General features: G+C 50.7%; 1 protein-coding gene across 1 annotated transcript; it reads left to right on the top strand.

Annotated features, from left to right (window-relative positions):
- Window positions 1-1,000: 1,000 nt before the first annotated feature.
- Window positions 1,001-11,808, top strand: MB (myoglobin). Its single transcript, XM_019961276.2, has 3 exons — window positions 1,001-1,182; window positions 6,527-6,749; window positions 11,114-11,808. The coding sequence occupies exons 1-3, from the start codon at window positions 1,088-1,090 to the stop codon at window positions 11,258-11,260; spliced, it is 465 nt and encodes a 154-aa protein (XP_019816835.1). The 5' UTR covers window positions 1,001-1,087; the 3' UTR covers window positions 11,261-11,808.
- The last annotated feature ends 4,146 nt before the right edge of the window (window positions 11,809-15,954 follow it).

Genomic DNA, 15,954 nt, shown 5'->3' with positions numbered 1-15,954 from the left:
GATGAAGGAAACAAAGCTCCTGCACATGGTAACCAAAGTAAAGTGTTTGGGAGCACGGATTCAGGGGCCTGACTTCCTGGTTCAAAACCCAGCTCTTCCATCAGCTATCTGTGTGACTGTGGCACATCTCCTTAACTTCCCCTCCACGAGGTGGGGGTAATGTCTATATTTATCATATAGGGCTGTCGGGAGACTAAACGAGTTACCAAATGTAAAGTGATTAGAATAGAGCCTGGCACCTGGGAAAGTCTCTGAGTATTGGGTGCTAGGGTACTAACGGAGAAGCCAGTATGGATACAAAGAAATGTGATGCAATGAGGTAAGCAGTGTGACAGGAACACATGCAAATAGGTGGAAAGGGCAGGCAGTTAATTGTGCCTTGAGGGGGCACATGACGCACAATTTTTCAGAGGAAAATATCTGAACAATATTTGAGCTTTCTGGGTGGAGTGGGAAAATGCAGGCTCCAAGAGGGTATGGATCTGCCTGGGTTCACCCAGTTATAAGCAGGAAACCATCGAGGTTCCTTCCCACCACTCTGAAAAGTGAGAGGCATTCTGGCAAAGTGGGCTTCTAGACGGTGGGCAAAGAGACTGCTAAGGCCAGGACAGTCCCAGGGCCAAGCCAGGGTGCCTGCTGCCCTGGGCTTAGAGATATGACAGGTCCTCTTGGGGTGGCTGACAGCAGGGGGAGTTGGGTTTCAGGCCACTGGCGTCAGCCCTAGCCTTGCCCTTTCTGTTGGCCTCTGAGAGTCCAAACAGTGGCCCAGCCTCCTCCCCACTCTCCGCACACACAACCCCACCACCACCACACCCGTGACCTGAGTTGGCCTACCTCCCCACAATGGCACCTGCCTCAAAATAGCTTCCATGTGAGGGCTAGAGAAAGGAAAAGATTAGACCCCTACATGAGAGAGGGGGGTGGGGAGGAGGGAGAGAGAGAGTGAATGAGCTGTCAAGTGATCCCTGTTAAGCATCTGGGAAGGTATAAAATCCCTCTGGGGCCAGGCAGCCTCAAACCCCAGCTGTCGGAGACAGGACACCCAGTCAGTCCGCCCTTGTTCTTTTTCTCTTCTTCAGACTGCGCCATGGGGCTCAGCGACGGGGAATGGCAGTTGGTGCTGAATGCCTGGGGGAAGGTGGAGGCTGATGTCGCAGGCCATGGGCAGGAGGTCCTCATCAGGTAAAAGGAAGAAATCCCACTGCCCCTGTCACCTCCTTCCTCAAGGTCAAGAATGCTTGCCTGCAAGGTGGAACGTTTGCCCCGGGGTTGACCAGTTGGCTGCTGTGTTAATTAACTTTGTTAAACCCCCTACTTGGTTCTCCTGTGTTTTTATGTATCAGAGGTTGGAATCAGGAAAGCAGATCCATTTCACACTTGTGCTAGCAGCTGGGAGGAGCTTTGATGATCAAATCCTTGATGCTTAGAGCCCACCAGAAGGAATCCTAAAATTATAGCTAGAATTAACAAGAAAGGTCTGAGAGGTCTTTCTCACCTCACCTAATGGATGAGGACACAAAGGACCTAAGAAGGGAAGGATGACCCCAGAGTCACAAGTTCATTAAAGTCTGTAAAATGCCAAGGATTAAGACACGGCCTTCAAGATGAGATATGTGGTTCTACACCTGGCTCTGCCACCGAGCTGTTGTGTGACCTTTGGGAAAGCACATAACTTCTCTGAGCCTCAGTTTCTTCTCCTATAAAATGGGAGGGGGGGGCGGAATCCTAATATCTACATTATACAGTAGAAGTAAGAATTAAATAAAATGCTGCAGCCAAGGGGCCCAGCATAATTCCTGGCATAGAGTGAGTTCCAAAAGATGTCAGTAACTCTTGGAGATGAAGCTTAGAATTGGGCCCTTTAAAGTATAATAATAATAATAGTAATTATTATTATTTTAGCTGTGTTGGGTCTTTGTTGCTTTCTCTAGTTTTGGTGAGCAGGGGCTGCTCTTCATTGCCATGCATGGGCTTCTCATTGCCGTGGTTTCTCTTGCTGGGGAACACAGGCTCCAGGTGCAGGAACGCAGGCTCCGTAGTTGCGGCTCTAGGGCTCTAGAGCGTGGGCTCAGTAGTTGCGGGGCATGGGCTTAGTTGCTCGGCGGTATATGGAATCTTTCCAGATCAGGGATCCAACCCATGTCTCCTGCATTGGCTGGCAGATTCTTATCCATTGTGCCACCACAGAAGTCCCTAATCTTGACTTTTGATGTTGGGTATGTCTTTTGAAGGCTCAGAATAATCTCCAAGCACATCTTGCCTTCTTTAGCAAGGGATTCCTGAATAAAGAAACACCCTCCCCGCCCCCCACCCCCCAAAATTCTAAGTTTTGTAAGCAGAGGGTGGCTGTGGTTCAGAAATAGAACCTCATGTTCTCATTGCCTTCTTCGCCAAGTGGTGATAGACTCCCCTCTCCTCCTGGTCCTTTCTCATGCTCTGGGCAGCGTGAGTCAAAAGCGTACATCGACATTTCTGCGCCTGGTAGGAGGTGGGCCCTGGTTGCCATGAGTGAATGGATTGTCCTTTACACTTTATAGATGAATTTCTCCTTCTTTATGAGTCAGAGCAGGTTTTCCTCTCCCATTTAGACACCCTTTCAGCCTCCCCCAGGCTTCACCCATTTCCAGCTCCCATGTCTGGGAGAATGACCCAGACATAAGCTATAAGCTCTATTATCTGGAGTTTCAGCCTTAGTGGCCCATGCCAAAAACACATGAGAAAGGATGGTCAAGTTCCCTGTTGAATCTAACTGGCATCTTGGGGTTTTCCTTTGTGTCTTTTTCCTCTTATGCCTCTGTCAGTTGGCTACTGGCACTGCAAGAGGTCCCATTTGGTTGGACAGAAGACTCTCCAAAGTGGACATCAACTCCTCAGCTCTCCCTTTGCTGTGTGACCTTGGACAAGTCACTAATCCTCTCTGGGTCCCATTTCCCTATTTGTTGAATGGAGGGATTACCTTCATGGTCTCTGAGATCCCTGCCCACCCCCATGCCTTGGCATTCTTTGAGTCCTGGATCCTGCCTTGCTTTTGGAGAGGAGGCAGGGTAGCTGAGTGGGAGACCAGTTTGCCAAAAAGGAGTCTTTCCCAGGTGATCTGGGGGCTGTCAGCCCTAAGTCAGTGACTTGGAGGTCTGGAAGGAGACTTGGGGTATCGTATCATGGGAGAAACAGCCCCTCCCTTCCCAGTGGATCAGAGAAAACTGCCAGGGGCAGGAGCCAGGGGCAAGACGTGATGCTGGAGACTGCCGACCCCTGGCAGGCCCCAGACAGCCTGATGCCCCATCACATCTTAAGCTGAAGACATGCAGAAACCACGCCGACGGCTTCTGCCCTCTTGGTATTTGGGGGCCAGGGACAGGGAGAAGGGGATGCTGACTTCCAGGGTGCCCTGTGAGAAATGACCTTGTGATTCTGTTCCAGATGCCGAACCTGGGTTTTCTTACTCTTCTTGAAAAGGTCATTTCTCCCACTCCTCTGGTTATGACAGATAGCAAATTCTGTTCGGTCTGTTAATAAAACTCTGAGGGCTTCACTGCAAGCATGTGATCATTATGTCCTAGAACATAATAGCTGGAAGGTCAGTTGCAGAGTCTGGCTCCAGGAAACGGGGGTTTTTAGGAGGGCGGAGGCAGCTGAAGAGGGCTTTGGGCCCCTGCCTTTCCTTCTTTTCCCCCAGATCTTTCCTGCTTTATTTATTTTTGCATTTGAACAAAGGATTTCGAGGCTATGGAAAATTGGGAAGTCACTGCTGGTGGCCAGTATGTCTCATGTCACCGGGAGGAAACATGGCTCAAGAGTCCCAGTCAACCAATGGCAGCTACAGACAGAACCCAAGATTCCCAATCCTAGTGATGACGATGGTGGTGGTGAGGATGGTGATGATGGAGCTGGTGAGGATGATGGGGGTGATGGTGGTGATGGTGATCGTGGCCTAGAGCTTTTGATGAGGACAGCAAACATGTAAATATGTTACACACTGATTGCTAGGCCCTGTGTTACGTGTTCATGTATATTAACTCATTTCAGCCTCACAGTAACCTCATGAGGTGGACGTTATTATAATCCCCACGTTTAACAGAGAAGTTAAGTGACTTGCCTGAAGTCCCAAAGCTGGAGTTCAAGTCCAGCAGCCTGGATCAGCGTTGCCACTCCTGAACCCTATACCACGTCGTCCCGCAGTCTTAGCATACAAGAGATGCGTTCCCACCCTCGTCTGGTTCTTCGGTTCTAGAGCAGAGAAGAATTTATGCAGGCCTGGGAGCGCCTTCTATCTTTCATGTGGGTGTCTGGTTGGGTCTCAGCTCAGAGCACAGCTGGGAACTGGCCTCCTTTCCCGCTGACCTGTAATAAACTAGGCAGGTTGACGATAGGATTGAAGATGAAAGCACAAGGCAAGCGCGTGCTTCTGAAACCCTGGAAGAAAAGCCCCACCCACCCATGTCTACAGGGTGAGGGCCTTCCAGCTGCTCATTTTCTGAGTTGCCACTGTCACAAGTTCCCAGGTAGGACCTTCTGTGGCTTCCCAGGGACTCCCAGCTGCCGGCTTGGGGGCAGTGGAGGGAGGCAGCTGTAGAAAGGAAGATCTGATGGGCATTCAGAAGCCAGGTTTTTCTGCAGTGTTAAAGTAAATCCGGGGTTCCCTCTCTGGCTGACAAGTGCTAAGAGTGTAGGGTGAGGTCCGGGTTGGAGGGGTCAAGCCTTAGAACTTGGAAGCTGAGAAATCAACTTTTTGGTTTAAGATAGTTGATCCAAGACCCAGAGGAGCTGAGTGACTTTTTCAACATCACAGCAGAGGCAGAACTGGGGCCAGAACTCAGCTTTCATGATTCTCAGTGCTTAGTCTCTTCCCCAGACATCCGGGGGTCTCCCAAGATGTCTCAGACCCCTGGTGGCCTTGGATCCCAGGTCCTCGGTCCTCTTCTTCCCCAGAGAGTCTCCCTCCAGTGTCCCGACCTTCACCTGTGGGTTCTGGGTCTTGCATCTGTCAGGCAGGAGTTCAAGGATCATTGTCGCCAGATAATAATAGTCAGGATCTCAGGGACCCTGAGGTGAAAAGTGCTGGAGATGAGCTGTCAGTGATGTAGAAGGGTTGGCCGGGGCCCCAGATGAGGTAGTGACATTGAGCATGGCTGTGGGCAGCACTGGGTGTTCTGGGAAGGCAGGAGGGACATGCCCTTGGGGGAAGGGGGCGCTCCCTGTCTGTGCTATGCCCGTGTGTGTGTGTGTGTGTGTGCATGAGCTTACGTGTGATTATGGGTATGTGCCGTGAGACACTTGTGCACACTGGAGTGTGTCTGCAGTTAGGTTTAAGGGTGTTCTAGAGCCAGGAAATCACAAAAGAGAAAGCTTTCAAGGAACTGAAGCCATCAGACAAGAGGAGGGAAAGTCCAGCAGACAGGGTCACTCTGGCAGAGGTTTCCGGGTGCAACACAAAAGAGAGAGCATGAGTTATGGAACCATTTGTGTGGGTTCGTGTCTGGGCTCTGCTACTGACCAGACATGTGACCCTGGAAAAGTCACCTACCTCTGTGGTCTTCCCTTTGCCCATGAGTGAAATGGGAAAAATCTCTCCCTCCTCCCCGTGGCAGGTATGACTCCCTTTAACGATCCCCACCTTTCTGCAGAATGAAAGACTGAAGTCTGAGGCAACAGGTGACTCCTTGGATCACTGCGGCCAGCTCACTGGGTCCCTGGCAAGAGTGGGGGCCTGGTCTTTGGCAGATGGCTCCCATTAGAGATTCTCACCGTCAGTACTGGGAAAAACAGGGAGGCAGAGCAAAATAAGCAAGCGCTTTCTGAGCCTGAGAGCTGTTCAGACTAGAAAAGCTGTCACATGGAGTAGTGAGCCTCCTGAAGCTGGAAGTATTTAAGCGGCCAAAGGATGATCCTCGGGCAGGAAGCTGCAGAGATGGTCCCCTGCATGGACTACATTTTGAGTCACTCAGACCTGATTTCAGTCTGGCTCATCTGCAGCCCAGCTATGTGATATTGAGCTAGGACCTCATACTCCTTAGCCTCTGTTCCCTCATATATAAAATGGGGATAATACATCACCAAAGGGAAGTGCAAGTGGAGAGCCTAGCGCGGGCCTGGCGCACAGCACATACTCCACAAATCCTTTAGCCCCCGTGCTCCTCCCTGCTCCACGGTGACACGTCTAGTCATCTTTGCTCCCAACAGCTTAGAGCAAATGGGGGCGAGGCCAGGTACCATGCAGATGTTTTTCCTTCCAGCCTTTCACAGTAACAATGAAGCAGATGATGATGCTAAAAATAGTAATAGCAAGCATTTATAGGACACTTCCTGTGTGACCCTCAGCCTATACCATCTCATTCAATTTAATCCTCACACTTCTATAGGGAGGGACTCGTTATCCCTATTCCTTGGATGGGGAGACTGAAGCACAGAGAGGTGAAGCGAATTGCCACAGTCACACAGCTAGCAACTGGGAGGGTGTGGATTTGAACTTGAGTCTGGCCACCTCCTGACCCCTGTGTCTAACTCAAGCCCTCCTTGTACCCCTCAGGCTCTTCACAGGTCATCCCGAGACCCTGGAGAAATTTGACAAGTTCAAGCACCTGAAGACAGAGGCTGAGATGAAGGCCTCCGAGGACCTGAAGAAGCATGGCAACACGGTGCTCACGGCCCTGGGGGGTATCCTGAAGAAAAAGGGTCACCATGAGGCAGAGGTGAAGCACCTGGCCGAGTCACATGCCAACAAGCACAAGATCCCTGTCAAGTACCTGGAGGTGAGTGGCGGGTCCCGGGTGGCTGGGAGGATGGAAGGGGAGGCCTCGAAGACCTGAGATTTGGGTTCAAGTCCCAGCTCAGTTATAACTTGCTGAGTGACCTATGCTGTTCCTCTTTATCCCCCAGTTTTCTCATCTGTAAAGTGGGCTGCTACCCACTTGGCCTTCCTCCTGGGTCATTGAGAGTAAACATATTTTTCCCCCAAATGAGTATCTTATTACCAAGAGAGAAGTGACTGTGAAGTACACAGCTTGCCTTCTGTCTACGGGTAGGCACCACTATCCCACCCTCTCGACAGATGAGGAAACTGAGGCACAGAGAGGTTAAGCAGCTTGCCCCTGGTCACAGAGGCACCAAGTAGCAGAACCAGGATTCAGACTAGGTCTCTATTCCTCCAGAAACCCAGCTCCTAGTCTCTGTGCCACTGCAAGTTGGACATACACAGGACTCATGTGGCAGGAGTTCAGTAGCTGGGGCTTAATTCTGGGTGGGAATTATTAGTTCCAGCATCTTTACGGATGAAGAGAGGGCGCCTCAGGTGTCCAAGGCATAAGCAATTGGCTTGAATCTCCTGTGATGGACTGAGAAGTTGGGTGGGCTGGGGAGAGTCTGAGTTTCAAGTCCTGTGTCTAGACCCAGTGGGTGGAGGGATATGGCAAGAAGGAGAACTAGGAAACTGGGGGATAAAGGGCCCTGAGGCTATCACCCCCGAGGATGGGGCCACAGGCAGTTTGGTGCAGCAGTGAAGGTAAGGTTAGTCATGAAAACTTCTGGTTAGGATGGGCTATGAGAAGCAGTTTGCATGGGTCACTGCATGGAACTTTCACGATTACCCCCATGAGCTTAGGAACTGCATTCAGTGTTGTCTTTTTCTCTTACAAAAGAAGTTCAGAGGTCAGGAGCCCAGAGCTGGTGTGGGAGCCCCATAGGTACCGGGGATGCAGGCTCTTTCTGTGTTGGCATCCTTGGCATAAATATGGTGTCTACCCTCAAAGTTGACTCGTGGTCCAAGATAGCTGCTGGAGCTCCAGCCTTCTGGTCCATATTCCAAACAGAGAGCAGGAGGAAGAGACAAAGGCTGTCTTTTGAGAAACCCCAGGCATCTCACCTAACAGTGTTATTTACATCTCACTGTCCAAAAGTTAGTCATGAGATCATGTCTATCTGTGTGGAAAGCTGGGAAATGTAGTCTATTGCCACTCCAAATACAAACTAGTGTTCTCTTACAAGGAAGAAGGTGAAAATGGCCATTGGGCAGGTAAACAGCATTCTCTTCCCCAGGCAGGGACTCTTCTCATCCCCACTTTACTGATTTGGAAACTGAAGGCTCAGAGAGGTTGAGTAGCTTGCTCCCAGTCACACAGCATATAAGCCAGGAGGGACAGTCTGATCTATGTTATTCTGGAACTTGCGCTCTTAATTCCTCATGGTGCAACGTCTCCTGTGAACAACCACCATCACCATTGTCTTCAGCCCCACCATCCAGCTCCCCTGCTTGCCCTCCCAAAGGTTACTGTGAAACTGTTAGCTACTCAGTTGTGTCTGACTCTTTGTGACCCTCTGGACTGTAGCCTGTCAGTCCAGCCTCCTCTGTCTATGGAATTCTCCAGGCAAGAATACTGGAGTGGGTTGCCATGCCCTCCTCCAGGGGATCTCGAACCCAGGTCTCCTGCATTGTAAGCAGATTCTTTACCCTCTGAACTACCGGAGAAGCCCCACCTGCTCTCCCGCATCACACACAAACAATTCTGCCTGCCCATCTCAGCATCACAGACATGAGGAACAGTTCCTGCCCCTGGGATTCTGCACAAATGGTGCTTTCGCCTCCCCATCTTCTCTCGGCAAATCCCTGTTCATTCTCCAAGGCCCAGCGCAGAAGCCACCTCTTCAGTTCTGGCCCACGAGGCAGTCAGCTGCTCCACCTGCCAGCCCTCCCCAGCAAAGGCATTTATTTCAGCCCTGCCGTGGCGCCTGCCGGCTGTATTGTAATTTATCTCTTTACCCAGCTGTCTCCTGGCTGGGACAGGAGCTCCTCAAGGTCAGACCCTGGCTTCTTCCATATTTGAACCCCAGTGACAGGCAGGGGGCTCACAAACCAGCTTGAATGATGGATCCCATCTCCAGGGAGGAGCAGACAGGCTTAGAGAGAAACCAGTGCGGTCTAGAAATAGGACTGCCAGCTAGCAGACTAGAACCGGGTCTACTTAAAACAAGTTTGAAAAGAAAGTGGAAGTGAAGTCACTCAGTCGTGTCCAATTCTTTGCGACCCCATGGACTGTAGCCCATCAGGCTTCTCCATCTATGGAATTTTCCAGGCAAGAGTACTGGAGTGGTTGCCATTTCCTTCTCCAGGGGATCTTCCTGACCCAGGGATCAAACCCAGGTCTCCCGCATTGCAGGTAGACGCTTTACCATCTGAGCTACTGCAAAAAATTAAGACAGCGCCCCGCGTCTGCTGTTCCCTTCACTGTGGAACCTTTGTCTATGTTCTTCATGAGAAATTGCTCCTTCTCATCCATTAGCAAGGGGGCCCCAGAGGGTGCTGGGTGCTGAAGTCTTTTCTCAGTCTTCTAGCTGCCCCAGCCCACAATTTTCCTAGTATTAGTGACTCAGAAGTTGACTCAGGAAAGGCTGAATTGAGGGACCCAAAGGAGTCAGGATCTCTGTCTTACATGTGAGGTCATCCGTGGAGGTCAGGGTGGAACTGGGCCTGGAACCTGGGTCTCCAAGTTCTCGCTAGGTCAGCCCATCCCCTCACTTGGCTTTGTTACGTTTATGACATTAAAAGGGAATTAAACACATGTCCCCCCCGATGCCCAGCAGTGGGTGTCTGTGGCGCTGTCCTGGCTTCTGGCCAAGCGGGGTTTACTAGGTGCTGACATTTGTGCTCCTGAGGCTGCCCTGCACGTGCTCCCCTCACCCCCACCCATCAGCTTTTGGCCACTTGTACCCTGGATGCCGGAGAATATGAACAAACCCACCAGTGGTGGCCTCTGTCTCCCTGGCTCTGGCTGTTGTTTGTCCACAGTCCCCTGGGTGCAGATTCCAGCTCTCCCATCCACTTGCAACATGACCTCAGTCTGGCCTCTGTAAAATGACACCCCTTGTCCACAGGCCACGGCTGAAATTGGCATCAAATCTTTCTGAACTGTTGAAAAAGCAAGTAGCTTCTTACTATATAAGGTTGCTCAGTCCCTTAAAGCAGCCCTGTGCTGTGGAGATGTTTGCACCCATCTTTCTGGGCATGACAATGTGGATGGTAGAGCCAACAGTGATGGTGAGGCTGCTGTAACATATGATCAGTCTTGGGCCCAAGCATAGGGCTGGTCCCTTTCCTCTTCCTCTCTCTCCTTCTCTTCCACCAATGCTTCTGAGGACCAGCTCCGTGCTTGGCGCAGAAAATAAGATGTTCTGATCACCCTCCCGCCACTATCCCTCCAAAAGGCTACTGAAAGAGATCACCATCCTAAGCCATTAAATGCAAAAATTAAATCCACACACATGGAAGTATTTTCTAGACTTTCTGATTGCAAAATCCTGGATTAGAACCATGTAATAGGTTGGGTCCTCATCCTGAGCTGAACCTCCAATACCTTGGCTATCTGATGCGGAGAGCCAACTCATGGGAAAAGATCTTGATGCTGGGAAAGATTGAGGGCAGGAGAAGGGGCAACAGAGGATGAAATGGTTAGATGGCATCATTGACTCAATGGACAGGAGTTTGAGCACATACAGGGAGATAGTGAAGGACAGGGAAGCCTTGCGTGCTGCCGTCCATGGGGTTGCAAAGAGTCTGACAGGACTGAGTGACTGAACAATAAAACATCCTGAACATAGTAGAGGGGGGTAGCGTGTATGCATGCTAAGTCGCTTCAGTCATGTCCAATTCTGTGACCCTAGGGACTGTAGCCCATCTCTGTCCATGGGATTCTCCAAGCAAGAATCCTGGAGTGGGTTGCCATGCTCTCCTCCAGGGGATTTTCCCAACCCAGCGACTGAACCCATGTCTTCTGCATCTCCAGCACTGCAGGTGGATTCTTTACTCTGAGCCACCTGGGAAGCCCCTGGTTGGGGGTGGGGGTAGCCAACCCACCAAGCCATGTGACTGTGACCACAAGCCCAAGGCCTGACCTTTCCTCCTCTGTATTAAGATGGACCTCTATTATCCCATCTGTACTTATCTCATGGGTTGTGGGGATTAGAGGAGTTAATCCATGGAGGCCGCTCAGAAGTGTGCCTGATATATAATAAATACTCAGTAAATGGCCCTGCAATAAAGCAAAGCTGGGGCTGGGGTTGATTCCCATCTGGCCCCTGGCTTGTCCTGCCAGTGACCAGCACCCCTCTGCTCCTGTCCCTGCAGTTCATCTCGGACGCCATCATCCATGTTCTACATGCCAAGCATCCTTCAGACTTCGGTGCTGATGCCCAGGCTGCCATGAGCAAGGCCCTGGAACTGTTCCGGAATGACATGGCTGCCCAGTACAAGGTGCTGGGCTTCCATGGCTAAGCCCCACCCCTGTGCCCCTCACCCCACCCACCTGGGCAGGGTGGGCGGGGACTGAATCCCAAGTAGTTATAGGGTTTGCTTCTGAGTGTGTGCTTTGTTTAGGAGAGGTGGGTGGAAGAGGTGGATGGGTTAGGGGTGGAGGGAGCCTTGGGAGAGGCCTGGGGACCAGGCTTTCAGTGGAGGGTCATCAACTTGGGAACCGTGAGAAGCTTGACTGTGGCTGGCTGAGTCTGGGTCAAACTCAACTTTCCTTTCACCTCAATGCCAACCCAATTCCTACCAACCTCTAAACTGACCTGCACCTTTACCCTCACCTTAAATCCCCAATCCGAGCTGTCAACATAAACTCCAGCCTAATTCTCTGACCCCATCACCCAGCCCCTTGAAGACAGCAGAGTGTCTTGCTTGCCCTGAGAAGGAAGTGTGGGCCGGGTGGGACGGCCACACCCAGCCCTAGGGAGGCATGGAGGCATGGTGTCTGCAACATAAATGTCCCTTCTCAGGTAGGGGAGTGACACCTGGTTTAATAAAGGATTTCTCACATCACAGTCTCTGTCTGGTGTTTTTCATCCCTTAGAGCAGGGGTCCCTAACCTCTGGGATCTCATAACTGATGATCTGAGGTGGAGCTGATGTAATAATAATAGAAATAAAATGCACAATAAAAGTAATGCACTTTAGTCATCCCGAAACCATCCCCCATCCCCCACCTCCACCCCTCACACCCGTCCATGGAAAAGTCGACTCCCACGAGACGGATCCCTGGGGACCGCTGCCCTAGACCAAGTGTGGGGGCCCAGAGAAGATGCAGACTCAGGGGAAGATGGTCATCATGGTTACCACAGCTTAGGAAAGATGCTTAAGGACACTAGTAAGTGGCAGAACACGGTTTAAAGTGCGGCCTGGAAGCTGGCAGGGACTCCAGCTGAGGAGACGGCTAGGCAGCCAGCCGGTGGCAGGGCTGACCTCTGGCCACAGAGAAAGGGCAGAAGCATGGAGAATAACTTACCAACGCAGGCCAAGAGACACAGTCCATATCTACAAAGGCTGAGCAGAGCGCATGGGTAGAATGTGTAAGTTTCGCTGCAGGGAACTAGAATAAAACCTTGGCCTGTGGCTGCAGCAGCCAGGTAGCAGGCTGGAACAGGCTGTAGAAAGGGGTCTGGTAGTCTGGATCAACGCGGGTACCCAAGCCGAGAGGGGCTTGAAGAGCACTCAAGACTCAGGGCGCCATCTGTGGGAAGCCCCGAGTCCTCCACCCCATACATCTCCAGGGGCTCCCAGGACAGGCAACCTGGTGCCCCCTGTCCTCGAACGGTCAGACCCCTGTGATGAGCCCGACCTCCCTGCCCCAAATCTCAGATTATGCCAGGTTTCACAGGCACTGAACTGACCAGAGCCCATCTTCAGAAACAGACATGTCTCAAATCCTAACGGGCTCATTCATCCGGCCCTGCTGCAGCAGCAGAGGGCAGAGTTAAAGTCCTTCTGCTCTGTTTCAGGCTTTGGGAATTCTTCTGCAATCTGATAAATTGAGAGACGAGTGGAGGGGAAAACAGCGGGAGGGGGATCTTGGAGCCTGGAGAAAATTTCCATGCATTTATATAGTAACTCCACTGAACGCCCAAGTGAGGAATACTTCTGTGTAGGATATGTATGCAGGATTTAAAGAGGAATAATTTGGTCCCTGCCCTCAAGCAATTGACCATCTAGTCAGGGAGACACGTGTGCTCTGATGATTAAATCGGCTGAATAAAATTCAGTCACAGAGAAGTACCAGGTATTTGTCACACACCATCAGTATTCACATAACAAATATTTGTGGAGCTCAGCAGGTAAGAAAAGCTCAGTTTATACCTTTGATGTGCAAAAAAGGCAACTTCTTTTTTTCCTACAACTCAAATTTTTGTTTGGAATCCTCAGTGTGGCTGGATGGCAAATACTTAACCTCAGTCTCTTTAAGAAACCCCCCATCCCCACTCCCTGCAATCCAAAGGTCCCTGGGATTTTGACCAATTAATTCCAAGAATCTTACATGTGCCGGGCTGTGGTGTATATGGGCAGGGAGGTGGCAATCTGGTCACTACTGTCATCTGTCCCCAGTAGTATCCTCAGGGGTGCTGCACTCCACCTGGTCTTGAGTTATTGTCCCCATCAAGCACTCAAGGACATTCTGAGGCTGCCCAAGGCTCCCTTTGCCTGGTGCCACTTCTTTCCAGGGACCCCCACACCCACCCCAAGTGTTCTCCACCTGGGATATGAGGCAGACGTTTCCCCTGTTCAGACCCCATGGGCCTGTCTGAGCTTTCTCACCTTCTGCAGGGGTTAGCAGGGCTTATGCCTGGCTGTCCTGTACAGTGGTAGAGGGTGTACCCTGCACATGAGTGCCTGGCCAGGGGACTAATAAAGCTGGACCCAGTCTGTGCTCCAGTTGCTAAACTGCGCACTGGGAAAGGATGCGTCGTCCTCATTCACATAAGGATCCTCTGTGAGCTCGCGGTGGCCTCGAGCCCAGGCACAGCCACTTTCTTTGGAAACCTCCACCAACTGCAATCTTATTCTTTCCTTTCAACTCCTTTCCTTCTGATGGTTCAGAAAACGATTTTCCAACCTGGACAGCACAGATGCCTCATGATTTCCTCCAAATCTTTTGCCCTTTCTGTGTGTTCTTTCTGGTCCTCTCAGGCCTGAGCTTTTGAATCTGCAAATCCAGGCAAGGGACATGTTTTTATTGCTTTCAGCTGTCAAGTCTTTTCCCAAGGCCTGGGCACAGAAATACCTGGCTGTCTCAAAAGGAAAGAACAAAGGAGAAAAGGAAGTTTCAGGGGGAAATGCAGGATAATACTTTTTAAATGTGATCCTGCAATGGAACATATTCTGCATTAACCTAACACATATTTCTTGAGCAAATATTATGGACCAGGCCCCAGGTTTGGGACTAAGGGTCCCAGCTTCAAATAAGGCAAATGGTCTCTACCTTCTGTGGAATGGGAGTGAAAAGGAAAGGATCTGTGCTAGGCTTTGAGGGCAGCAGAAAAATGCATTCATCAGACGTGTATCTATTGAGGGCTACATCATGCCAGGTCCTGGGCTCATTCCAGAGTGCCCTGGTGAAGCCCACAGGCCTGGCCCCGTCTCCGGGAACTTATGGGCTTAGGGCTCTTCCCGTATGGATATGGGAAGGCTGAGCCTTGAGGCTTCTGGGGAGATTGGGGGGTCCAGTCCTGGGGACGAGTCATAGAGATGGCAGATTATTCGTTGGCCAATCATACATATGTTATGTATATTTATATATAAAATACCTCTTCAGTGTCACCTTTCCTGCATATACTCTATCATCGCCTTCTGGAATCTCCGTGAAATATTTCTCACATGGCTCACACCCTCCTCCATGACTCTTTCCTAGTTTCCATCTCATGGCTATTTTGCATCCCGAGAATTTTCCTTACCTTTTTGTGCAGTGATACCTTTTTTTTTTTTTTTCTATTTCTCAAATGTTCTTTTATCCAGAATTATCGAGGTGTTAGGAATGTGTATTTCACCCCATCTAGTCTGCCATCTTTCCAGAAGTGGACATCTTTACTACAATTTATGATTGCTGCTGCTGCTGCTAAGTCGCTTCAGGCATATCTGACTCTGTGTGACCCCACAGACGGCAGCCCATCAGGCTCCCCCACCCCTGGGATTCTCCAGGCAAGAACACTGGAGTGGGTGGCCATTTCCTTCTCCAGTGCATGAAAGTGAAAAGTGAAAGTGAAGTCACTCAGTCATGTCCGACTCTTCGCGACCCCATGGACTGCAGCCTAGCAGGCTCCCCCGTCCATGGGATTTCCCAGGCAAGGGTACTGGAGTGGGGTGCCATCACCTTCTCTGACAATTTATGATTATGGTTTTTTTTCCCTCTGTTTTGTTTGTTCCCTTTGACTTTTTGTGTTTCCTCGGCCGGACACAGAAGGTAGGGGTCCCCTCAGCTTTGCTCATCTCTGTGTACCTGTCCCCTGGCCCAACTCCCACCCTATTATGGCAGTTCAAATGGTGTGAATTGAAGATGGGAATGAAGCCGCCCGTGTTTCTTTCCTGGACGTGAAGGCATGTTCTCAACTATAGAACATTCTATTTGTTTATTTATCCATGGCACGTGGGATCTTAGTTCCCCATCCGGGAATTGAACCCGTGCCCTCTGCAGTGGAAGCATGGACTGTTAACTGCTGGACCACCAGGAAAGTCCCATTTATATATTTATTTTTAGTTTTGAACATTTGAAACATTAGATGACTCAGACAGCATCAGTGGAGCCTGATTTTGAATATCTGGTTCCTGAGGTTGAGTTGTGTGTGTGTGTGTGTGTGTGTGGTTCTGTGAGGATGCCAGAGGTGCGGGCAGCTCTATGTGTGAGTCTGAGTGTGTGAACATCTGTCTAACCCCTCTGCTGTGAGGTCCGGTCTTGACCTTTTACCTGCTGCTCTGAAATCCACAGGACTCAGGCCCCTGGGATAGCTGAGGTGACCTCTTTGGACTCTAAAATCCAGCTGTAATGTCTCTGCCCAGGACTGTGGCTTATGGGGGTGGAGACAGGCTGAGAAGCTGGAGAGGACATAAAAGAAATCAGGGCTTGGGTAAGATCTGAGACAGTCTAAGTGATAAACCGTGAAGGGCTGTGTATGCGATGACTCATTTGAGCTCCTGACTTGGCAA

The sequence above is a fragment of the Bos indicus genome, chromosome 5, assembly GCF_029378745.1.
Source record: "Bos indicus isolate NIAB-ARS_2022 breed Sahiwal x Tharparkar chromosome 5, NIAB-ARS_B.indTharparkar_mat_pri_1.0, whole genome shotgun sequence".
NCBI lineage: Eukaryota > Metazoa > Chordata > Mammalia > Artiodactyla > Bovidae > Bos > Bos indicus.
This window is presented reverse-complemented; position numbering and strand designations above follow the sequence as displayed.